The sequence below is a fragment of the Grampus griseus genome, assembly GCF_964374135.1.
Source record: "Grampus griseus genome assembly, chromosome: 16".
NCBI lineage: Eukaryota > Metazoa > Chordata > Mammalia > Artiodactyla > Delphinidae > Grampus > Grampus griseus.
This window is the reverse complement of record NC_139010.1, coordinates 23,713,923-23,741,023: the sequence shown is the minus strand read 5'-3', so window position 1 is coordinate 23,741,023 and position 27,101 is coordinate 23,713,923. Positions and strand designations below refer to the sequence as shown.

Genomic DNA, 27,101 nt, shown 5'->3' with positions numbered 1-27,101 from the left:
AAAGACTATGTCCTTAAGCTCCTTTTAGCTATGTCTCTAACCAAGGCTTAAAATCTTTATTGGACAAGTAAAGGCCACTATGCATCAGACTGGCCTTTGGACACGGGAAGACAACTCACTCTATGTAAAATAGCCCACCAACCACTACCACTCTCTTCCCTTATTCTAGTTCTTTCTAGCATTTATCTCTGAAATCACATCTATTAATTTCACATTCATTTGCGCTTCTACTATATTCCAGGCACCATAGATATGGCAGTGAATTACACAGACAACAATATTTGCCCTCACAGAGCTGACATTATTTATTTAACTTATTCCTGTCAGTCACCATACCAAAATATAATCTCCACAAGGGCAGGAACATTATCTGTCTCACTTACTGCGTATTTCCAGCACCTAGAACAGCCTCTGGTACATGGGTACAACAGACAGCAACCTCTGTCAAAGAATTCTACCTGTGACATCCTCAGCAAAGGTATAGGAAACTGGTCAAAACAATTCACCAAACTGATTTTATTCCCACGCAGAGTTCCTTATAGTGCATTGTCTTAGTGCTATACTACAAATGGCCATTAAATAAATCTTTAAATAAATCCTCTAAGACACAAAACAAACAGCAGTTTAGTTATCCTTAACAGTTAATTTTTCTTAGCAAAAAAAAAAAAAAAAAAAGACCAGTAAAAGATAGCCACAGTACCATAGCAGGCAGTAAATGCATATGAGGAAAAAAAGGATTTTAAAATAGATTTTTATTTGCAAAAATAAAAATAAAACTAATCTGAATCGGGTTCCTTCTTCTTTCTTCTTGTCCCTTTTAAGGAAGTCCCAGATTCTGTTCTTCCTTTGCCATGCTCAGTTTGTTGTGTCATCCACTCTCTTTCTAGTTGTTTCAGCATGTCTGCAGTGAGGAGTCCTTGCTGCACCAATCTGGAAGCAAGGGATTTCTCTCCTGCACCAGAGCCAAGTGGTTCAGCAGCTTTACTCCCTAAAGCTTTGGTGCCATGATTCCTTCTAGTTCGGCTCTTTACTATTCCTGACAAACGGGACTGGCTTTCTGCTGATGAGTTCTGCAAATTCAGCAGTTTATGTGCCTCTGAAATTTTAATCAGTTTGGTGATGTTATGTACACCATCTTGGATAATGCCATCTAATTGTTTCTGGAGATCTCGAACAAGGCTGGCATCTGGAAACATATCTATAAACCGGTAGCTGGAAAAAAAGACATATTACATTATAGGAACAGCTCTTACCGCAGTCACTGGACTAATCTCAATGAAGTAACTACATCTTGACACTGACTCATTCCAAATATTCTGCTTTTGCAAAACTGTGTCCAGTGCCTTTGCTCAACCTTTATTTCGGCCAACACACCTAAGGAAGATGTTGTTATGAGAGTCGGTCCTTGCTCATATCTTAAATGATTCCAATATGCTCCCCTAGTGGGACATGCCCCACCTTTGATAATCACTGATCTACAGCCGTACCTCTCAAATCACAATGTATACATGAGTCACCTCAGGATCCTGTTACAATGCAGAATTTGATTAAGCCTTGGGTGGGTCTGATATTCTCTATTTTTAACAAGCTCCCAGTTGATAACAATGCTTTTGGTCCAGGGATCACCATTTGCGTCACAAGGATCTAGGGGACTTTCTCACCTACCTATCTTAACTAGAATCGTAAGAACTCCTTAAGTCATTTTTGGAATAGGTATAAACCAGGCTCAACTGCCTTAATGGACAATAAACATAAAATAGAGCACCCTGCAAATATGTCCCTAATTTGAAAGTGCAAAAGACCATCATAAAACCTTTGATTCACCCTATTACTTAAAAAATGAGAGTGCATACAGGAAAAAATTGGTACCTTAGCCACAGGTAAAGATCCAAGACATCATGGACAGCTTCAAGATCCATGAGGTCTTTAATATTCTTAGGTGGAAGTAACGGCCATTTAATATATCGTCGTAACCATGAGAAGGTCAGGGGCTCATTCCTGCTATACTGCCTGGCAAACTGAGAGAAACAGAAGAAACGAATTTGGTAAAACAATCAGAATTCACTTCAGTCTGTGACCAGAAAAAAAAAAAAAAAACAGCACAACAAAATGTTAACTGTGGCTATATCTCAATAGGCAGGCTGGTTTCTCTCCTTCTTTATACTTTTCTGTATTTTAGAGAACATTTAATATCTTATAAAGGTACTTTAAAAAAAAAAGACATGATTTCCTTCTTTTTTCCAAAACCAGGGCAACAATATATACATGAACTAGCTTTCCAGGGACTGTCTATTAACTTTTATGAACAATTAATGTTCTAAGTTCTAGGCAGACAGTACCCAAAGATTCTCATTCCTTCATGCAACAGTCCTATAGCTTCAAATGTGAGCTTGTATTTTTTAATATCCTCACTTATTATAAAGAAACTCTTTGAGGTGGCTTCGTGCAAGGTTGGTCATGAGTCAATCAAACTAGTAAAGAGACTACCTCTTTACTAGTTATATAGTTTTGGCCAAGTCACCACTGTGCTTCAGCTTCCTCATTACCATAAGACCATCATACCTCCTTCTTGAACCACACGACACTCTTGGAGAATATGCCGCCTCCCAGACAATGCTAGGCATTATTATGCATCACAATATACTATAGGAGACAGAAATAAAACCATGCAAGAACTATCAAGCAGAAGTTTAAAATCTTTAGCTTCAAGGATAAGGTGATTTCAAATGGTTCATTTCCTAATTAGGGAAAATTATCTCTAAATACTTAACCTAAGCAAGGTCAGTACTTTAGAGAGGCAGGGCAGTTTTCAAATAATTGTGGTTAAATAATATCACAATTTTATTAATTTCAGTCTGGTGCATTCTTCTAGGTTTAATAAATGCCAAGTAGGACAGCCATGAAGAATGTAAATGTGACCACGCTAACTTACTAATAAGCAGGACATGCCAAAAAGTTCTCTTATAAAGGCAGTGGCTTTAATATTTTTGGCCACAAACAACTAATGGAAGCCCATATGTAAAACAGCTAAGCACAGAGCTGCTCAGAGACGGGGAGGGAGAGAGGCCCATGCAGGAGCCATGGAACACAGTTTCAAAACAACTTCCTAAGGGGCATCAGAGACCATCAGTGGGATTGAGCTCCTTTATACTTCAGTAATAATGGAGATCAAGAAAAAAGAAATATCTCTAGATTTCACATTTCAATCTGTAAACACAACACATAACAACTATTGACCTGTACTGCTCCAGACTCCTTACTCCTTAGTAATATGCTTCCGCTTTATTAGGGTAGCTGCTTGAAGGATGGTGTAAATGGGGTCAGGGCCATGGGCTCCAGCTCCATCCAGGCCAGTTTCTTAAGTTTAAGACTTTGTTCCATAAACTTCAACCTTATGCTAGTTAGCTCTCTCACAAATACCAGCTCTAAGAAACAGAGCGCTGGTAATAGCTGGACACAGTAAATAGCTGGACACGGAACACCTCTGAGACACATTAAGGAAAAAAGAAAAAGGCAAGCTACAGACTAATTCATTGTAACATTTATGGGAAAGCACACCCACCCAACAAAAACTAGAATTTCTACTCATACAGGTATGTAGGCAAAGGTAACGGAAAAGGTCTGCAAGGATACACAATGCTGATAATAGCAGTTATGCCAGAGGACTGAGACTGAAGGTGGTAGCCCAATTTAACCTTCTCTAATGTTTTAATTTTGCTCACACAAAAAAAGTACTTATGTATTATTTGTGTAATTTTAAAGTAATTTAAAACATAAGCTTATAACTAGATTTGGTAAAAACAGAGCTAGTATGCAGAAAGCTAACATCTATTAAGAAGATGGCAGTGAAACTACAACAATGAATCAGGAAAAGATGCAAAGAGGAGACCTTTGGATTTAGCGGGGTGGGCGCTCCAAGCAGAAGCAAGAGGGACAGCAAGGGCCCAGAGATGTGAGAGGACATGGCAGGAGACTGGAAGTTCAGCTTCTACTGCCTTTGCCTAGTCCCCCTGTTTGGGTGAATCTTGTGCTCAGAAGTTAGAGATCTGTATCCCTACCCAAATGAGTTAAAAGAAAAGAGGCTGGAACCTTGGCACCAAATTCACACAAGACAGCCATCCCCGGCCCAATGCCTGATAGTTAAGAAAACGGAATACTATGGCCACTACTGACCCCAAAGCCACCTCCCTTCCAAAACATATTACCCAACACCAATAAGGAAAAAGTATATCATCAGGCAAAGACCCCTTTCCTCGAAAAAACTGTTTAATTATTTTTGTTTTAGCTTCTTCAAAAAGGCTACCATATAAGCCCAAATACAAAGCAAGACTTCTCCTTCCCCCAAAAAATTATCTGTAAGAAAAAAGAGCCATTTTTATTTAAGTTCGTACACAGTACCTCATATTAAAGGGTACTCTCTTATTTCTTTATTTTGAATAACAAACTGTTGTTTGGGGAAAATGCATCAACCTGAAACAACTCAAAATATCACAAAGATAAAGGCTTACCTGTAACAATGAAGAACAGACAAAAGGCTGCTTCTTGTTGATAGGGGCTGTGCAGAAAACATACCTCACTCGTAGACTTAATGGAATATGCTGGATCAACTCTGCAGAAAATTTAAAATCATCCATATTGCAGACAAAATACTGCCCATCAACTTGTGAAAAGTCTACAAAAATATCCTGGGGGGAAAAATATATTAAATTACTGGACTACCTAGCTGGGCATGAATAAAGTACTCAAGTCTATAAATGACAATCACTTTAATCCATTAACAGACTTCCAGAAAGGCCTGCTTAATTCACTGCCTCCTCAAGCTAACAGACTTCCCCCATAGCCTTCCCGACCTAAAATACTCAGAAAATTCCTCAGGACAAAAGTCCCAAAAGATTTTGAGAGAAAGTTTCCGCTTTCAAGATAAACTTCATAAACAGCAACTTCACAAAAACAGACTATCCATTCATGTCCACAAGGTTAACCAGTAATTGTCTGACATACTGACCTTTTTAGAAAAGCGATGTAAGAGTTTCTACTTACAATGAGATTAGAAAGCGTTGTGTCAGGGAGATGGTAGGCAAACATTTCAATCTGTTCAGCAGTTGGATGAAGACCAGCTGCCTTTAGTAAAGAAAAAACGACCATAAGTTTATTTTTTTTTTTTAAGGATAAGTTTTCTTAAGTTATTTCAAGATAAGTCCTATATTCAGGTTAAGCTATTGCCAAACGAGTTAAGGGACAAGAATTTAAGTAAAACAGAGAAAAGCATCATAGTTTGCCATTTATTACCAACTGGGAAAGCTGACGAGATGATTTAGTAAAACTAATCAAGTATACCCATTGAGTAATTAATCTTTTGCTTATATTTTAGTTATATTTCTAAAATCTATAATGATCTGATAGAGTACCACAAATAGTTTCCGGGGTCCCAATTCTCTCCACTGAACAAAAACGAAAAAGGAAAACCCAATCACTTTATCCAGGGCAATAAAACTGACATACATACATAAAGAGAAAATGTCTAAATTGAAGGTCAGCTATCTCTTTTACCTGTATATTTACACAATGTTAAGAATTGCCCACAATAAGTATAAGCAAGAAAATAAGAGAGAAAAGGAATGGGAAAAAGAAAGAGGAAAGGAGGAGAGAGAGATGAGTCATGGGAGGGAGGCAGACGATGAACACAAGAAAGGAGCTACAAAAAAAAAAAAAAAAAAAAGAAAGGAGCTACACAGGAGGGAGGTGGGGGAGATCCATTATCAGCTGCACTCTTAACAAAAGCTACAGAAATGATTTCAACCACAGCTTTCCTCCAGGAACTTTTCCTTGCATTCTCTCATTTATATACCCTTTTACCTGGGTTCACTAAAATCAGATGAGCCTTAATTAGTGAATTTTCCAGGCAAACTTTAATTTGTAAGTTTGTTTAAAACATGTACACTTCTGCCTCATTAACTACACTAACCAAAATTTAACCCTGTCCTTACTGGTTCGAAGTTGTATAGCTTAATGCTATTTTTGCCCCCCACACAAAGGTTTCTTCTACTTCCGAGCTTCTCACAATTTTCAGTCTGCTGATATAGTGTGTGCCCACCTGAAGCAATTGTGCCCCTCTCCCCACCCACTGCTAGATTATAGGAAGAACTAAAGGAAAATCAGGTTTACTAAACTTGTTATATTATGGCTACATTTGTAAAATCTGAATCTTTCACTTGCAGACCATTCTCTAACAAAGGGGTCTCTATTAGGCCTCTCAAAAGCAATAAAGCAGGGTTTTCTCTTCTTTATTTTTTTATTTATTTAATTATTTTATTTTTGGCGGCGTTGGTTCTTTGTTGCTGTGTACGAGCTTTCTCTAGTTGCAGTGAGCGGGGGCTGCTCTTTGCTGTGGTGCACGGGCTTCTCATTGTGGTGGCTTCTCTTGCTGCGGAGCACGGGCTCTAGGCACGTAGGCTTCGGTAGTTGCGGCACGCAGGCTCAGTAGTTGTGGCTCACGGGCTCTAGAGCGCAGGCTCAGTAGTTGTGGTGCACGGGCTTAGTTGCTCCGCGGCATGTGGGATCTTCCCGGACCAGGGCTCGAGCTCGTGTTCCCTGCATTGGCAGGTGGATTCTTAACCTCTGCACTGCCAGGGAAGTCCAAAGCAGGGTTTTCTTGACATGATTTTCATGGCACAAAATTTTCTTTTGCTTATGTGTTTCCAGGTGTCTGAGGCAAAAGTCTGGAAAGTAAGTGAAGGAAGGAATGACTGTCCTCCATAGAGAAGTAGCAATTACTATGTTACACCTTACCTTTATAGGATCCACAGGCCTATTCAAAATTTCCTTTAATAAACTGAGGTCTTCTCGATTCATTGTTGTAACCTCTCCTTCTTTAAATTTTGAACTGAATCTACCAGCTCTGCCAGCAATCTGCAAGGCTTGAGAGGTGGTGATTGGTTCTATTTCTTTTTCTCCCTTTTCATTGATACTGGGCTTCATAAGGGAGTAAAAAATAATTCTTCTTATGCTCCTGAAACAGAAATACAACTGATGTCATGGACTGCTGTCTGAAAAACCGTCCATCATTTGATTCATTACAGAAATGCTCACTCTAATTCTAGTTTAGGCCTACTTGCAATATTGCCCACTATTTACAAAGTAAGGTAAAAGGGTTTGTTGGTAATTCTTTTTCTTCCCTTTAAATAGCATTTTTTAACAACTGTGTACATTTACTAAAAATCATCATCAAATTATACATTTAAAATGCATGAACCGTATAATATGTAAATTATACCTCAGTAAGGCTCTAGAAAATAACTTTTTTACAAATAAACCACATAAAGCCTTCTTAGGCTACTTTTAAACACTGACTGCTGTTAATGGCTTTGAATAGTTCTTTCATGCATAAAGGTACAGTTGCATTCATTCCCCAGAGAGGAATATTCAGGCTTAATATTGTTAACCCCTAAACACAGTGGCTGGCCCCGCACGCCCAACAGGCACACACCCTTGTTGACTCAGACAGTGAAAATCAAGTGAGGTAATGTAATAGGTTAGCAGTGGTAGGAAGCAGCACTCAAAAGTCCAAATGTCATGTGATATTTTCATTTTATTCCCTCAACAGGTGTGAGCAAGATAAATCTCAGACCTATACTATAATATCCATTCTCCTAAATCAAAGTGTTTGGTCATTCTAATGCCAATTATAAGTTTTTTTAATTTCCATCTAACCCACTGAATATCCATGATTATTAAAAACAGATTACTTACAAATTAAGTCCCATGCCAACTGCATCTGTAGCAACCAGGATTTTGCATGGATCACCAGGATCATTAAACTTTCTTGCTTGAGCAAGTTTGGTCCCTAAAACAGCAACAGTTTATGTTAAATCAGTATTCTCAATCTTTTACTACATCACACTAAATATATCTTGGGGGCTTCCCTGGAGGCACAGGTGGTTGAGAGTCCACCTGCCGATGCAGGGGACATGGGTTCGTGCCCCGGTCCAGGAAGATCCCACATGCCACAGGGCGGCTGGGCCCGTGAGCCGTGGCCGCTCAGCCTGCGCGTCCGGAGCCTGTGCTCCGCAACGGGAGAGGCTGCAGTGGTGAGAGGCCCGCGTACCGCTAACTAACTAACTAAGTAACTAAGTAACTAACTAAATCTTGGAAACCCTTACCTCCTACTCTCCATTTTTATGGATAAAACTCTTATTGTTTCAAATTTATTTTTTTACATTCTCAAGGAGCCAGTTATCCTTTATTTCCATTCCTTTAAGTATCCCCACAAAGAGCAACACAATCCTCTTATCATTTCTGAGGACACTCATCAATAGACTTCTGGTAATATTTTAAGAATATTACCAAGTTCATATTTTAATGACATTTCTGTAAGAAAATCATCAGCTCAACATTTAAAAATACAGTCTAATAATAGCAAGTAACAAGAGCTATAAATAATTAAAATACTTCTATCACCACAAAGATGACTAGAGGAATATTTATTTTATATGACCTATACTAAATTACACACCAAGCAACTTAATTCATATCTTTTACTGTGTTTTCTAGACATATCGCAACATAAATGGCAAAAACAAGAGATTTCATATCTTGTCATGATGAAAGCCAATAATTACCAGGTGGGAGACTGCCATATATAACAGCTGATTCCAATCCCCGAATTTCAATCTGTCGACTCACAGAATAAATATCATTCTTGCTAAAACAGACAATGCAGTCCCCAGGCCGAAGGTTGTCTAAAGATTCTAATGCGTGATCCAGCACAAAAATGGGGGTAAGCCTCTTATAGGTTCGAACCTACAATAAACGATATGATATTGTAAAATAACATACCTAACTCAGCTTCTTCTAATATTGTGAAAAACTCACAATCAAGAGTAGCTAGAAACTGATAAGTTCCAACTTTTTCAGGAGAAAATACAGAAAAACATTTATTTTGATATTATAAATATTACCATCCATTCTCACCGGTATTTCTAAATTAACAAAATGTTACACAGGATTTCATAAATTTTCAAAGCACTTTCACATATATTTGATTTTTATGGCAACGTGGTAATTTCAGAAAGGTTAATATTATTTCCCTTTTATGAAAGAATAAAATAGAGTCTAATAAAAGATCAGGTCTGATGAGGATTTTTCCAGTTCTAGCCTTCTGTGATTTGCTTAAAAACACAAAGTGAATAACAGCAAAGCCAAGACTGGAACCCAGAATTTCTTCCACTACATTCCACTATCTCTCCCTGAAAGCTGAGCACAAAACTAAAGTAATGGACCAATTTAAAAATATTTCTTCATTTTATTACAGAAGTCTGGTAAAGAAAACAAAAAGTAGGATTAAATGGAAAGGAGTGGCTTCCTACTCTAGGAATTTGAAAAAGGGTACAAACTACCTCTACCAATCAGATATATATCAAAGTCCCCAATATCTGAGACTGAAAATCACAAACTTTTGCTGGAGCCTCCAACTTCCAACATTCCTGATTTATTTAATTCTAAAGAGTTCTGTTTAAACTCCAAGAGGTTTTGTCAAGAAAAGATAAGGAATCTCCTTATACTTTTGGAGACTTAGGGTGTGACATCCACGCAGTCAGAACTTTAGCTCATGAGGGTCAACCAACTATGTATGATCTAGTCAACTACGAGGAAATGCTAATCTTTCAAGTTCTGATTTTGCCACCATCTGGGGCCTATGAAGCCACTGCCTGGGTACTCTGGGCTATTTGCTATGCCACCTTGAGAACAAAGTGTATAATCTAGGGGCTTCCCTGGTGGCGCAGTGGTTGGGGGTCCACCTGCCGATGCGGGGGACGTGGGTTCGTGACCCGGTCCGGGAGGATCCCACATGCCGCGGAACGGCTGGACCCGTGAGCCGTGGCCCACTGGGCCTGCGCATCCGGAGCCTGTGCTCCGCGACAGGAGAGGCCACGGCAGTGAGAGGCCCGTGTACAGCAAAAAAAAAAAAAAAGTGTATAATCTAGTACCTCCACATCTTCCCCAGTTGTGTACATAAGCTCGGTAACCAGGTCAATAGCAGCAGATTCTCCACACAAATGGATTTCTTCAGCACAGAGTCCTGTTAAATGCAAAATTGGCGTTTCTTAAAATTTTAAAGATATAAAATTAAATATGCAATACTCTACATACCAAAAATACTTTAAGTTTGCTTACCTATTGCTTTACAACTTCACCAAGTGTTTTCATATTGTCTCTATGATTCTAACCTCAAAACAAAACCTTCTAGTAGGCGAAAATTATCACCACTTTTATAAATCTTGGGGTTTTTAAATTGCTTTGGCCAAGGTTTTGAGTCTACTAGAGGATGAAGCCAGCCTGTACTAGAACCTGCATTTTGATGGTTAATACTGAACATTAGTCCTATACTTTTTTTTTCAAATTAGGCTCCATGGAATCACTGAGGTGCCTCAGAGGCTGGGGGCTGCTAGGTAGAAGAAACTCCAAGCTCCTTACCCCTGAGCGTATCCACTTTCATCTATTTTATATTACAGGCTTTAGTGTATACTCTTTGTTTACAGAAAGTTTACCTATGTTTTTAAATTTGAAAACACTTGCCCTACAACATGCTGATCAAAAATTCACTCCAATATCAAGCAGGAGAAACGTTCATTCATGTCTATGGACCTCGCTTCCAGGAGCCTATCCTAAAGAAGTAATAAAATGAATAAAAAGCTAACGCCTACAGAGATTTTTACTGCATCATTAATAATAGAGAAAAATGTTCAACTCTTTGGGACAAATTACAACTGGTCTCCCACATCCACAGGTTTCACATCTGCAGATTCAACCAACCGCGGATTGAGCATATTCAATCCGTGGTTGGTTGACTTCATGGCTGCAGAAGCCATCCAACTGTAAAGGATTTGAGCATCTGCAGATTTTGGTATCTGTGCGGGTACAGGAACCAACATCCCACAAATACCAAAAGGACGACTGTATAGTACAGTTCTTCAATGGAGAACATGCAACATTAATATGTGGTATGAAAAAAAAGTCTATGAAACAACAGAACTGAAAAAAAAAGCAAGATAAAAATTATATATTCACAAAACACCATATACATGAGAAAAAAGACTGCCATGAAACACCAAAATGTTAATAGTGGTTGTGTAAATATGGCAAGATTTGAACACTTTAATTAAGTGATTATGCTAATTTTATGACAGAAGAAATGGACTTCCCATTATTAGAACAATACTTAGAAAATTAAAGCTCACACTTAGCTGACTTTTTTGATGGATTTGTGTCAAGAGAGAATCTAGCTGGCTCTATTTGGCAATGTCAAGCAGATAAATGCAGATAAATCCCAGTGCAGATGTCACAAAGCACAGGTTTTATAGCAATAAGACCACCAACCTAGTAGTGCTCTGGTCCAGGCCCATCCTCTGGCTGGATCTTTAATCATTTGAATTTCATCAATCACGGCCACTTCATCTTAAAATAAAAAGTTATCATGAGCAAGACAATCTACTTCAATAGTATTATAAATAAACCACAATACCAAAATGCAAGCTTTCAATACCACCATAATCATCATCATTACTTATTAGGTGCTTCGTTTCTAGCAGGCTTGTTCTAAGTGCTTTACAACTCATTTAATCCTCACAACAAACCCATTAGGTAAGTATCATTATTACTTACATTTCCTTTTTTTTAATCTCATCTTTTTTTTTAAAATTAAAAATAATTGTCTTTGGCCACACTGTGAAGCTTGCAGGATCTTAGTTCCCCAACCAGGGACTGAACCCATGCCTTCCGTAGTGAAAGTGAGGACTCCTAACCACTGGACCACCAGGGAATTCCCCTACATTTACATTTTACAGAAGAATAAACTGAGACCCAGAGAAGTTAAGTCACTGGCCCTAGTGTAAGATTTAAAACCGTGAAATTCAAACCCAGACCGTCTCTACTGCACTGCCTCCCAAACTGAACAGGTTCAGTTGTCCTATTTTCTGCAATCTCAGAGGCAGCCTGGAGAATCTGCCTAATAAGAACACATCCACACAGCAACTGAAGTAGCTCCTGGGACCAAGGAGTAGATAACCCTGCAGTAAAACGAAGCACCTCAGGAATCCAGACGGGTGTCAGGAGGAGAACCAGAGAAGAACGTGTAATTCCCTGAGCTCCAGCTCTGCTTATTCTTAGGGGTTTTAAAGCTTATTATGGTAAAAAAAAAAATAGTGGCTCATTTTATTTTCTAATGCCAAAATGCTTCCAACCATATTATTTTATTCTTTTTAAGTCATATAAATTATATTTTAGTTTGCTTCCCAAAATACCAAGGAGTTGCAAGGAGCATATTTTAAAAAAAGGAAAAATTTAATGTGCCCACAACGATATTTAGCAAACAAAAGAAAGCTAATTTTATACTGAAAAACCATCAGATTAAAAATTACTAGCATATCTGAGCGTATACAAACAAGATTAGAAAAGAGGGCACCGAAGAAGGAATTTTCATTTATATGTGCTATTTTAATTTTTACAATGTATTACTTTTAGAATAAATGGATTTTTTGGAAAACTATCCATTTACCCAGAAAGTTAAGATTATTAAAATGAAAAAAGCAAGCTACCAAATAGTACATAATATATAATCCCTATTTTATTTAATATACACACTCACGATGCACACATAAGTATAATGCATACACAATACAAACACAGTCTAGAAAATATACACCACAGGGTTAATACTTGTTGATTCTGGATGGGTGGAATTGGGAGATTTTTTTTTTTTCCTTCTCTTTGCATTTATTTTTATGTTTTCTATAATGAAGAAATGATTGCCTATATAATAAGGAAAAAGGTAATTTTCATTTAAAATACTTTCAAAACTACAGTACTTAAATAGAAGTTTTCTGTGGTACTATGTGTAATAGTGAAAAACGTTAAACAACCTAAATATTCTTTAATAGAGGAATGAATAATTTTAGTCATAATATGGAATACTACATAACAATTTAAATGAATAAATGTGATATATATTCATGATACATGTATATGTATACAAGACTAGATCTAAAAAATGTGTAAAATAAAAAGCAAATTGTGGAATAATAATGCAATATGATAATCATGTAAATGTTTTAAAACACACAATCCACAGTATTGATAGGCAATACATAACAGTGATACCAAAAAAAAAAAAGGAAAGGTATATACCAAATATTTGATAGCAACTGGATCAAAAGAGGAGAGAGGAATTGAACTGGGGAGCGACACAAAGGAAAATTCATACTTAGTGACATTTCAGTTCTTTTATGAGAAAAAGAGAAAGAAATTCAAAAGCAAACATAAGAGAAAGTTTGGCATTTTTAAGTAGTGGTAAGTCCTGGGTATTTGCTGTACTATTCTTTTCTTTGTCTCAATTTAAAATTTTTTTCACAATAAAAAACACATTCCATATGTTCATCTGAACTTTAAAATAAAAAAATACTAAACCATACAGTTTTTAAAATGGTGTATACATACAAGGAGTTGTAACACTGCACATCTCAACAGTACAAGCAACATGGGCAGCCTGTTTCCCATCTGGCTCTACTGTCACACGTTCTTCACCTGTTACCAAGTCACATGGCACACCCTAAGATGACAAAAAGAAAACTGGAATTATTTCCACCTTGAAAACAATAGCAAAAAGAAGTTTTGGATGTTTAATAGAGTATTCTCTCCATTACATCAAATTTATTTGTCTAATAGTTGAAACAAAATATCCCCAATCCTTTAAAAAAAATTTTAATAAGAAAGCAAAAGCCACTCTCTTATATAACCTATGTAAACTTGGAAACATCTCAAATCAGCTAAATTCTCAGATAACAAAAGCATGAGAAATTGCAGCAGTTTCACTTTTTACCTCTGTACTATTTCAATAGTTTCTGTACCATTTTAGTTTATTAAAATGAAATTGTTTCTATGTTCAAGAAGAATATCATAAATAAAATTTAAGAATATAAAGACCTCCTAATATATTTCTTTGAGAAGGACCAACATCAATGCTATGGTGTATTTGAGTTACCAACCACCCCCGTCCACTAAGGACTGAGGGGTTCCCCAGGATGAAGAACATTTGGTGCTAAATCAGGGAAAGTCCAGGCAAACTGGAACAGCTGGTCTCCACAGTGGCCTGAAACTAATGAGGAAACATCAGACGTATCCAAACTGAGTGACAACTTACAACACAACTGACCTGTAGTCTTTCAAAATGTAAAGGTTTGGCATGGACATATATACACTACCAAACGTAAAAGAGATAGCTAGTGGGAAGCAGCCGCATAGCACAGGGAGAGCAGCTCGGTGCTTTGTGACCACCTAGAGGGGTGGGATAGGGAGGGTGGGAGGGAGACGCAAGAGGGAGGAGATATGGGGATATATGTATATGTATAGCTGACTCACTTTGTTATACAGCAGAAACGAACACACCACTGTAAAGCAATTATACTCCAATAAAGATGTAAAAAAAAAAATGTAAAGGTTATGAAAGACAGAAAGACTGAGGAATTGTACTAGAAACATGACAATAAAACACAGCGGGAGACCCTGAACAGAATGCTGGGGTGGGGGGGGGATGGGGAAATGGAGTGGTGGCAGTGTTTATAGGACAACTGGCAAAATTTGAATATGGACTGTGGATTAAATAATGGAATTCTATCGATATTAAATGTCCTACTTTAGATGAATATCCTGAGGTTATGTAAAAGAAAGCCTTTGTTCTGTGGAAATACTTTAAGTATTTACGAATAAGGAGGCATTATATATGCAAATTACACAAATTATTCAGAACATAATAAAAGAGAATGCAAATCGCCTACCAAAACGGGTTAATCTTTCATTATAAAATCATAATAAAACAATGAACTAAAATATGGCCCCTTTACTGAAATGATGACTCAGACCACAGGGCATTCAGTCCTTTTCTCAGTCTTTATCGTTAGTTCTAGTTGACAGCATCAAAGGTCTAATCTTAAAAAAAGGTAAATTGAATACAACAGAGTAGGTGGGTAACTCTGAGGAGACAAAGAAGGGGTTCAGAGGGCGTTTCATCTATATCAATATTTTCTTTTTCTTTTTTTTGGCTGTGCCACGTGGCTTACAGGATCTTAGTTCCCCCACCAGGGATTGAACCCGGGCCCTCCGCAGTGAAAGCACCAAGTCCTAACCACTGGACCGCCAGGGAATTCCCCAATAATATTTTATTTCTTGAATCTGATGGGAGTTGGGTAGTGGACTCAGGTTATCTGAATGTTATTCCCTGCATTCCTCTGTATATGTGAAATATTCTGTAATATTGTATTTCACTCATTCTGATACACACGTTTTTTCACATTTTAGTATCTCTGAAACCAGGATACCTCTTAACAATGGATGGCATGTCAGAATTCAGTCGGCAGCATCATCTTCCTTCTCAGTTTTACATAAAATAACAGTACATCTTACACTTGATGGCTTGTTAGATGCAATGCAAGATGGCACTTTTTGTTAACAGTAAATTACTACATACGCCCTCCCCCTCTACCCCCTTCACTCTACTCTCCCCCAAATTAACAAGAAAAAGAGAGAATATTTGGTAATATACTAACAGCAGCATTACTCTTTTCGAAGATCTCATGTGCCAGTAATTTTAAAGGGCCACAATATACTCCAGATTTTGCTGACAAGTATTTCTGGATTGCATGATAAGTCTTTCCACTGTTCGTGGGACCTGAATGGAATATTATCTTCCGCTGTAAGACTCTGGCTTCTGGGTACCTAAAACATGAGTAGGTAAACAGCTTAATTCCATTAACCTCAAAATCCTGGCAAAGGTATTCAATGAAAAAAATTCCAAGGAAACATCCTCTTAACATTCATAAGATAGCATCTTTGAAAAATTAAATGATGAGCTTCATATCCACACTAAAATGACTGCTTTCCGAGAATAGCATTTACTAACTAGAGGACAGAAAAATCCAAATGCAAATTAATTTATTGGATATTCTTGCCACTGTATAAATCCCCTTCCCCAAGAGTTACCTAAAATAAGTTTAAACTGCTAACAGCTCCAGAGATTTGTCCACATTATTTCCACAGCTCTACATATGCCCTATAAATAAATATTCCTAGGCTTCTGAATTTCAGCATATACAATAAAATGACTGAGTCTTCTGCTTCTGGCCATAAGCACTTGCCCTCTCACCATAAACAAGTACAAAACTGGACAAAATATATACAGCAGCTGCCTGGGGACATGGACAGGAGGCAGTGCAGGACTACAAGCCCCAAAAGAAAGGAACACCTGAGATGAGCCCTGCTGTACCCCAGTAGGGCATAGGGAGGTGGAACCCAAGCAAGGTAAAAGTCCCACTGAGCTAAGCAGTAGAGATCAAGTTCAAAGCTGCTGAAGCAGCTGGAATTTGAAAGCCAGAGTGTGAAAGAGAAAAAAGGGTGCAATAGAGGGGGAGCCTTGAAGTCTGTGTGGGAGTTCCTTGGGTCCTTGGCCAAGGGCTGGGCTGACCATGTCCTCCTAACAGAGGACAGCTTGCTAAGAGTTTGAGTGGAAAGTCTCAAAGAGGTGGCAAAGTGCTAGGAGATGCTGGAGTTCCAGCCACAGTGGTGGAGGGGAGAGCTCATTAATAGCGTATTCAGCTGAGACACCAGGAAGGCCACACCTGAATTGTAAGGATGACACCCTAAAGGGCTACTCTAGATCCGCCCTAATAAAACCTTAAACCAAACTTGATTAGGATTCAAGGGGAGACACCAGTTAACTGCCTGCCAAAACTGCCCACTTTTCTAGAGAAAACAAAACAATCTAGATGACTTATGATTTATCATCCAGCATACAATAAAAGTACATAATGATCACTAATTTTCCAAGATTAGAAACTGAAAATTTCAAATCTACAAATAAAGAAACTAACCAGTTAGGTGGTATTCTTAGGTCACTGATTTTACGTAGATCATCCTTACATTCCAACACAGGAAATATCTGTTTTGCATGTCTCAAGAAAAATGGAAATAAATCATCCACGTGAGCTGGAAAATAAAACACTGCATTAATATGTGCAATCTAAATGCTATCCATAACTGCACTGAATGAGAACTTTACTCTTAGTGAGCTAAATTAAGGGGACATTGCCAGAATAAAAAGAAAAACCCTAAAACAAGGAACTCTATCCCTTCCTGAGGTCCTGCTTTGCCTTACATTTTCCTCCTCATTTCACTTATATTTTCCAGGAAAACAGAAAATTGGCTTTCAACAACCACGTTCCACTTCTTCTATGCAAACAGGTAAAGATCAGCATTGATGAAAGTTAAGTTAAAAACAAAGAACCTGGGGGAATTCCCTGGCAGTCCAGTGGTTAGGACTCGGCACCTCATCGCAAGGGGGCCCCGGGTTCGATCCCTGGTTGGGGAACTAGGATCCGCAAGTGGCATGGTACGGTCAAAACAAAACAAACAAACAACAACAAAAAACAAAGGACCTGGGAATATACATTAGAGAGAAGGCCTGTGGTTACTGAAGAGAAATACAGGTGCCAAGTATTTTTTAAACTACAGAGACCACTAAGAGACAAAACATGAAAGTGAATTGACGCCTCAGCAAGAAGTCTCCACACCTTAGTGGCTCTGATGAGGGTGGGGTTGTGTCCAATTCTGCTTTGTGTCCAGGTTCTACCTCAGTGCCTGGCCCAGGGCAAAAGTCTAATAGTCAAATACTTAAAAATATAACCAAAGCCAAACTGCCCATGGGAACAAAATAACGATCTTCCTACATTTTTTTCTTTTTTTTGCGGTACGCGGGCCTCTCACTGTTGTGGCCTCTCCCGTTGCAGAGCACAGGCTCCGGACGCGCAGGCTCAGTGGCCATGGCTTACGGGCCCAGCCGCTCCGCGGCATGTGGGATCTTCCCGGACCGGGGCACGAATCCATGTCCCCTGCATCGGTAGGCGGACTCTCAGCCCCTGCGCCACCAGGGAAGCCCAATGTTCCTACATTTTTATCTTTTATAGCAAGAGCTTTGTCCTAATATGAGGGAGAAACAAGCCAGTGGCAGAAACAGATGGAATCTGTTATGTATTAATTCTGTCTTGTGTGAGAGTTTATTTCACTGTAGCCTATATATTACTACATAGTGAAGAGCAGATAATGACAGATGAAGACCCCAGTCTTCCTCCAGCCTAAGACATACGGGTGATTTAATAACCAGTTCAGGGACCCACTATAAAAGCAAAAGGACCTAGAAGGCCTCCTACGAAAGCACTGAATTATTTACAGAGGATATTAACAGGGTTTATTTTAAAGCAAATACGCCCTAACTAGAGAAATAAACATAGGAAGAAATAAAAAGTATGCTCAACAGGATTTTAAAAAGTCTCTAAACACTTGCCTGCACTGAAGCAAATATCATTCAAAATAATGTGAATGTCCACATCCAGGGAATGAGACTGCATGATATAATTTCGAAAGCTTATGAAAGCCTGGTGGAAGAGACGAGCTGTGGGAAACACAAAATCAAAACAGGTAGGACTTAGTTTTCATTTAATTTCTCATTTTAAAAAATACATATACACGTCACACCTAACTCATCAAAGTGTCTTTTTCTTTTCTTGTAGTACAGCTGGTTTGTTATGATTCGGGCTAAAACTGATATTCTAGTAGCGCATGAAGGAAAGCTGAACACACAGCTCCCTTGCCGTGTGTCTGGCTCCCCAGGTGCCTCCTGCCGATCTCCTGCCTACAGAGAAGCAAAAGTCAGGGACATTCTCTAGATTACAACTATGTATTAATACGTATGTCCAGGCCACACTAGGTCCCACACAACAATGACAAAGCTGTAATCTAAGCAGTAATAAGATGTCTCTAATGGAAATCTTATTAGCCTTACCATCGAGTCCATAATCAGCACTCAGCTTCTGAATTTCTTTTCTCTTGTAAAACTTATCTAAGATCTTCTTTACTTCATCTGGAAGAAAGATATAAAAATTTAACATATGTTTAACATTTGTTTTCCAGATAGAGAAATGCCCAAAGAGCAAAAGAAACCTGAAGTCATAACACTCAAGGCAGCAGTCTACTGAGTGTTGCGAGAACTTGAAGGTTTTAGTTGATTACAAACTCTTTATAGTTTAATAGTGTCTAGAAAAAGTATAAAGTCAAACAATGCAATATTCCTGTAATACTGCAGAAGACTAAGCAAGGTGCTACAGGATTAGCATCACCCCTAGCCTCCATCAGACCACTTTTAGATAACCATGTTCTGTTTTGTTTACTTACAACCATTCTGAACATCAAATAGTGAGCAGCTAAAGGTATCTAGAAAGATAACCAATACTGTGAGGGCCAGATCATTATGCTTTCGTGTGAATGACTAAAGGAGCCAGGGATGATCTTTAGCTTGGAGATGATTTTAGGGAGAACAGATTATACATATTTTGTTCTAGATGGCATAACTAAAGTCAGTGGGAAGTGAAGGAAACAGATTTCAGTGTAATTTATACAAGAATTTCCTAATAATGAGAACAGGGAAAAGGGGTTGTCTCACAAAAGTGCCAGCTCGTTGTCACTGAAAAGTACTCAAGCAAGGCTTAGATGACTGTATTTCAAGGGTGACAGCAGAGAAATTACTGTGCTATAGTGGAGGCTGGATTAGATACCTGCTGAAATAACATGCCACTAAGAGTCCCTAATTTTACAGGTGAAACTACTTTTTTTTTTTTAATTTTTTTTTGCGGTACGTGGGAAAATAATCAAGCTGAGATTGTATTAACATTGCACATGTTAAAACACTACTGCATTATTCTGTAGAGATAAACATTTTGCTAATCCAGCCACACCCTCTACATTTCTGGGAAGGCAGGCCAAAACTGATAGTCTTTGCTCATGAAACACAGAAAGGCCAGGTGGCCTGTATTTTTGCCTCCCACCAGAGTACCAACTGCACTTGCATCCAACCACAACACACACACAACACTCACTGAAGAAATTAAGCCTGAATAAAGCATCTCACTATCAAAACTTTGTTTTGCAGAATGAGAGAATTTCAAAGTCGCTGGTTTAGCCATTAGGTTTGCCCACAACTAAATGTAAGATGCATACAAACATATCTACTATCACAGGCAGCTATCCTGATATTTCTGGGTTTCTGTTACTTTGTACCCAGTGGGTCCAACAGTTTCTTTACAATAGTGGAAAAATCAGTGACAAAAAAGGCACATGCAATTGCTTGGGGAAATTCTGCTGACCTATAAACTCAATACAAACTGAAGACATCACATTTATTAGAATTAATCCATTTTCTGTAACTAACACTCCAGTGTTATGCAAGAATTATGATACTTCACTCAATTTAAAATGCTTCAGAAATATGAGGTTTCTCATGCTAAGTGAAAGAAACTAGTCAGGAAGGCCCACGTATTGTAGACTATTTATATGAAAGGTCCAAACAGAAAGGGAATGTGGATTAGTGGTTGCCACGGGCTGGGCAGAGGGGAGTGGGGGCTAGGGGAATGGGGAGTCACTGTTTCTGGGTATGGGATTTCTTTTGGGGTCATGAAAATGTTCTAAAATTAGATTATGGTGATAGTTTCACAACCCTGCAAATACACCATTTAATTACACACTTTAAATGGATAAACTTTATAATATGTAAATCATACTGTACAGCTGTTTTAAAAAATGAATACTACCCACATACTAAAAGTGAAGCTTCTCTGTATCAATACTTTCTTTTATCTAAAATTTAAAAGATAACTGCAAAAACATTAACACAATGGAAATAGCATGGAAAAAAATTTAATCTACTACAGAAGTATATGGAAAACATAGTTTTGTTTTTCATAAAAATTAAGCTTTAACTGTCTCATTGTTCTTTTTAAAAATCATTCATTCATTCATTCATTCACTTATGGCTGCGTTGGGTCTTCAGTGTTGTGTGCGGGCTTTCTCTAGTTGTGGCGAGCGAGGGCTACTCTTTGTTGCGGTGTGTGGGCTTCTCATTGTGGTGGCTTCTCTTGTTGCAGAGCATGGGCTCTAGGTGCACAAGCTTCAGTAGTTGTGGCACACGGGGTCAGCAGTTGTAGCTCGCGGGCTCTAGAGCACAGGCTCGGTAGTCGTGGCACACAGGCTTAGCTGCTCCACGGCATGTGGGATCTTTCCGGACCAGGGCTTGAATCCGTGTCCCCTGCACTGGCAGGCAGGTTCTTAACAACTGCGCCACCAGGGAAGTCCCTGTCTCATTGTTCTTAACAGAATGACCTGATTTGGGGATCACAGTTACTTCTCATTTAAATTAACGGTGATTAAAGGAGACTCTCTAGATTTCAGCCACAGTAGAAATGACTCAGTACTACAACTTTTAACCAATTAATAGCTTTCTTCCAGCTTCCTACAATGGGAGTTTGGGATTTAATAACAGGTTCTCTTCTAAAATGTAAATGTACCTCACATGAGTCTTTACACAAAAATGATCCACTTTACTCACTCCACGTACATCTCGATGAAGAATGAAGTAGCTACTACTAATGGTTGGGACTGCTTAAACCTTATGATTTACCCATTTTGTTAAAATGTTTTAATTTGCTTGTTCCACTGTACTTATCAGTAATTAACTAGAAGCCCATTACTTAATACATCAAAGCTCTATGATCACTTGAGGGTTGGAGAAGCAGGTGGAAAGGTACAAAACTCAACCTCTTCAAAACAGAATTGGAAATGCCAAAGTTACAGTGGAAACACAGGTGGGGAGAAGTGATCAGAATAGATCAGAACATCTCTAGGATCCAAAAAGGAAAGGGAGAATCAATCCTGAAGAGACTGTACCAAAGACCACCTAGGAGTGGCATTTAGCTTCCACCCCTTTAATATTACAACTAGTATTACCACTCTTGTTGAATATGAAGAAGTACTGAAATATTGTTCTAGTAGTGGTTGAACTCATGATGAACCTTTTGTATCATCACAAAGGGAATTATAAAAAATAGTACTAGATTTACTGAAACTGTCCCTATTGCAGCAGACAGTTGCATTAGGCCAAATGCCTCCGACCCTTCTGCATCTCTCTCAGGTGATGGGTGTGAGAGATGACTATTCCCTACACCCTCAAATGTATCTATCCCTGATACACCTACATCAAATTACAATGACTTCGTTAGGTTTCTGTTCTTTCTTAAGGTTCCCCTTGTAACCAACAGCATGATTCTCATCCAGGAAGCTAGCTGTGCTCTGGGCAGAAAAGTGTTGCCTAATACCCTATGCAGAAACTGTCTCCATAATCTTGATCCCCTTAGCATTACACCGTAATTCTGTACTTCGTGAGTGATTCGCCAGAACATACCAATCCAGGTGTTTTGACAAGCAAGCTTCCCCAAAAACTCTGACTCCAGTTCACTTTACTAATACGGAGCTGAGTGGCTTCAACCCTACGAATCCAAGTTCCAATCTGCATCTACCCATCTAGAACTACTAGCATCTATGAGGAAACTACCACAACCTGTCTCAATTAATCTGATACCTTCCCTAGGAGTCACAACTGCTAACAAAATTCACCATGAATATTATTTGTTGTTGTCACGTCCTGTAAACATACCAGTTATCAATCAAAAATCAGAAAGAGATCATGTGTGGTGCATCAATCACCCATGGTCAGCCAGGGCTCACCTAGCTTACCTCAGTGCCTGGGTGCTACCTTCCTCCTTCACTGCTCCACTTGAGACCACCCAAAACTTCCAGCTTAGTCAGCTGTCCAAGAAAGGGGAGGGCCACTCTGCCATCAAAGGTAGCTGCACTTCATTGTTAGAACTCCCAAACACTTAAAAATTCATAACAGTGCCCAAAAGATTTCAAAACACTAATCTGGTGAGACCAGCTGATCATGAGTAAAAATACATCCAAGGAATTTTACACCAGTTATTAACAGCCTAAAGAAAGAGAGGCTTAGAACCTTTATTTATATGATACCCCAAAAAAGTATTTTGTTAAATCCTCACATCAACCTATGCTATATAGTTGGGATGGATTATTTGGGCTCCTAGGGTGATAGTTTTCCCAGTTTCCACACATCACAGATTCTACTGCAGGGTAATTCCATTTTTCAAATAGCAAATGTTTAGTACAAGTGATACTAGTTTACATTTGTTCACCCCTTTACACTTTTCAAAGTGCTTTGCCCAACTCTTTATCATGACTTTCACAATCCAGAGATGTAAGCAAAGAAAATATTACTCTCATTTTACCATTTGGGAAATGGAGAAAAGGTAAGTAAACTGTAAATCGGGCCAGTCACTTAAGTGCTGTAATGACTATCACAAATATGCACCATCTTTCTACTTGTAGTCAATCATGTTCACAGGGCTAAATGTGTTACAATCAACCAGAAAAAATACACATACACATATAATTTATATACATATATGTATGTGTTACAATCAACCAGAAAAAAAAAAATATAATATATATGTTTACATAATACATAAGTATATGTATGTGCTACTGCATGACTAGATAAGTGTCAGGGGTAAAGACTGTCTACTTCATAAGAGTTACAGTAAAGATTAAACGGGTCACATGCTTAAAACAGTACCTATCTCTAGCAAACACTGAGTATTAGCCATTGTTATTTTTAGAAAAAGAAGAAGAAGATGGAATTACAGATGTATTCTAGGCAGAGGGAGTAGCATGTGTAAAAGCCCTGGGGCACAAGTGCACATTTCATCAGTTTGACTGAAACAAGGAGAGGGGCTGGCAACAACGCTTCTCCAACAGGTACCCACGCCAGATCAGGCAGGGATTGAGGACCCTTTTAAACTGGGAACAATGGAAAAACATTAAACAATGTTTTGCAAGGGAGCAATAGGATTAGATCTTGCCACTTACTGATGCTAAGCGATTCCTTTCCCTCTGGAGCCCCGGATGACCAGGGAACCTACCACTTTCGGTGAGCACACCCTTACGTTCTACCTTGTACTACAGCTGGCCATTCATATGTCCTTCCTCCCCACGAGACTGTAAGTTTCTGGAGCGGAAGAGATCTGGATGTGAGTCTGGTTCCTCTTGGCAACCACCATACAGCCTAACACAGTGTCTGGTTTGCCTAGGTACCCAGTCAATGACAAAAACTCCTGAAAGAAATCTTCCTCTGGCTTTTCAATGCCCCACTCCCTTGTCCCTTCTCGGAGCAATAGTTCTGGGTAGCGGGGGAGAAGAAAGAGTACACTAGAAATCAGTCGTCCACCTAACGACTCGAAAAAGGTGAATTGTCCCATCACAAGAGGGCTTAAACCATTCACAGGACAACAGTGAAAGGGAGAAGGCCACTTCTGGAGCAGCACATCAAAGGATCAATAAGACACAGTCCCAAGCCTTGAAGGGCTCACACGCCAGTAAGGGAGGCAGACAGTGACAGGCACGATGACAACGCTCGAGGGGACCTCGGGTCTCCAGGGGAAGGGCGGGGGGGGGCGGGGGTAAGCTTCTTCGCGGGCCCTGCAACACCACCCGCGCCGCCCTCGCCAGCTCCTGCACTCACTCTTGTCCAGAGGGCGGGTTAGCTCGGCCCCGACATCGCCGTCAGCGCTGCGGCCCTGCGGTTTCACAGTCAGCGGCACGAACAAGGACGTGTTCGGAGATTTGGAGCCTCCTGAGGCAGAGGAAGAGGCGCAGGCAACGGCAGGAACGCGCCCCAGAGTCCCAGGAAAGGGCCCAGTGTGGGCGCGAAGGGCAGAGCAGATGGCTGCCCGGGAGCCAGGCTGGCGCCCCGGGGGAAGCCGAGCCCACAACAGGGCACACCGAGGGAAGGACATTGAGACCGCAGACTCGAGAGGAGTCTGGCTGCAGCAGCCTGCGGACACGGCGGCGGGCAGTGACGCACAGCGCCAGTGCCTATAGCCCGCAAAGACCCAGAACAGCGGAGCTGCCCAGGAAGACGCCCGATCAATAACGAAAAAGTAGTGCCGGAAGATTGCTCGTAAAGGGGAGGAAAAGCTTAGAAGCGAAAATCACAGAAGATAAGTGCTTGCAAGTCCTTGTTCTCTCTCTCTCTTTTTTATTGGAGATTGGAGCCAGCTTTCTTTAAAAAAATAATCTGGCACCTTTGGGGATGTCACAGATGAGAGGCGGGACCTGCGAGGTGTGTCACATGACGCAAGCTGGCCCTGCGGGTAAGTGTTCGGAAGCACGTGGGCAGTACGGCCAAGAGCCTTGTGGGTGCGACTGATGAGAGACGCAACTCTCTAGGTTGTGGCGCCACCGTGGCTTGCGGACTCGAAGCTTTGAAGGGCATTTCCCAAAAGTTCCTTAGATTATTAACTTTCGTTTCCTGATGGAAGGCGTTAGAGAACATAACTTGATCTGCCCTTCAGGACCGTTGTTAAGGAATTTTGTTCCACAAATTCTTAGGTAAACCCCTTGTATGACGTGTGTAGGTACTTATACTTTAATATGAGCAGTTTGTATACATCATCCTAGCAGCTGGTATGTCACAGCCGCGTAGCAAAATTATGTACCCTGTACTCGGGGCAAAGGTTAATTTCTTTTGCATTAGTTGGATACTGTTTCATTTGAGGTTGCAACATCTTAAATTCAAGATATGCCGTTGGATTTTCCATATCTCTTACTATACTTAAAACATCAAGGTCTTGCAACTTGAAGGAGCACGGCATATGATTTGTAATATTGCATGTCAAATAAGATTTCAGTAACAATTTGCTATTGTGCCTTTGATTCACCGAATACTTTTTTTTTTTTTTTTTTTTTCTGTACGCGGGCTTCTCACTGTTGCGGCCCCGCCCGCTGCGGAGCACAGGCTCCGGACGCGCAGGCTCAGCGGCCATGGTTCATGGGCCCAGCCGCTCCGCTGCATCCCGGACCGGGGCACGAACCCCTGTCCCCTGCATCGGCAGGCGGACTCTCTACCACCGCGCCACCAGGAAAGCCCGTCACCAAATACTTTTTAAACATCAGGGATTCAAGTAGACGGCCCTTTGCCCTCAAAGAGTTTTTGATCTGGTTTTGGTCATACTAACGGTTAACGTTAAGTAATGAAAATGTTTATTATTCTTAGGCTAATGAGAGTTCAAAGAACTATTCATGCCAGAACTACAGGCCAGTTGTTATGTCATCGTTTCTCACCTACATACCTCTGAACACATTGGGTGCCTAGTACAACTGCTATCAAACCACTAAAACTGTATCATAATTGTGTTTATAGAGTAGTAGTACTCAAACTTCAGGGTGCATCAGAAACATCTGGCAAGTTTGTTAAAATTGTTGGGGCCCTAATCCTGGAGTTTCTGATTCATAGGGTCTGGGGTGGGGCCCAAGAGTACGAATTTATAACATGTTTCCAGGTGATGTTGACCCTGCTGGTCTGCGGAACCACACTTTGAGAACCACTGCTCTGGGTTATAGTTCCTTCAGGGTAGGGCAATAAAATAGCACTAAGGAAATACTCAGGAAAATGCTGAATGAATGCATAAATAGAGAAATAAATGGGGGACAGGGAAAGGAAGTGGGAGAAGTAAAGATATCCTTGGTGGTGGGGAATAAACTAAGTTCTCTCTTCTTTGCCTTTGCTATTAACAAAACCTGGTTTATAAGTTTTCTCAAAAGCACATTCTAGTAGATTTCTCCCCCTCACATCTTGCCTACAGATTCTGTAATTTGACATTTCTAGAGTATTTTTCTAATGTAAGGTTATCATGATCTGGATAACAAATTGTTTATCCCTTAGAATCATGGAGTAATAGAGCAGGAAAGGGGTCTTAGAGATTATCTGGTCCAGTTTCCCCAGACCTAGGGAGGGAGCAACTATCAAATGCATTTGTAGCACTTGTAGATAGTGTCCAAATGGTCCTGCTCTGCTGTCTTGCTTTCTCTCCCCAGCCTGATAAGACTCCTAGAGAGCCTAGTCTATTTCCTTTATTCCAATACTAAGTTGCATAACAGTTCTTATCTGCAATTTTATTACATTTAGACACATTTTTTTCTAAAGGACACCTTTAATTTTATAAGCACTAGGAAAATAAGCTTCATCCATTTATTCAGATATTGAATGTATTATGTGATAAGCACAAAGTATACCAAAACAAAACAGGCTGAGCCCTCAAGAG

At 39.6% G+C, this 27,101-nt stretch overlaps 1 protein-coding gene across 1 annotated transcript; it reads right to left on the bottom strand.

Annotated features, from left to right (window-relative positions):
• Positions 1–542: 542 nt before the first annotated feature.
• SUPV3L1 (Suv3 like RNA helicase) lies at positions 543–24,835 on the bottom strand. The gene is made up of 15 exons (XM_082673690.1): positions 24,521–24,835; positions 18,884–18,961; positions 18,386–18,493; positions 16,917–17,031; positions 15,597–15,765; positions 13,492–13,603; positions 11,377–11,454; positions 9,987–10,078; positions 8,619–8,799; positions 7,750–7,843; positions 6,790–7,009; positions 5,041–5,121; positions 4,509–4,685; positions 1,870–2,018; positions 543–1,212 (listed from the first exon to the last, which is right to left on the bottom strand). The coding sequence occupies exons 1-15, from the start codon at positions 24,792–24,794 to the stop codon at positions 777–779; spliced, it is 2,364 nt and encodes a 787-aa protein (XP_082529816.1). The 5' UTR covers positions 24,795–24,835; the 3' UTR covers positions 543–776.
• Positions 24,836–27,101: the final 2,266 nt, after the last annotated feature.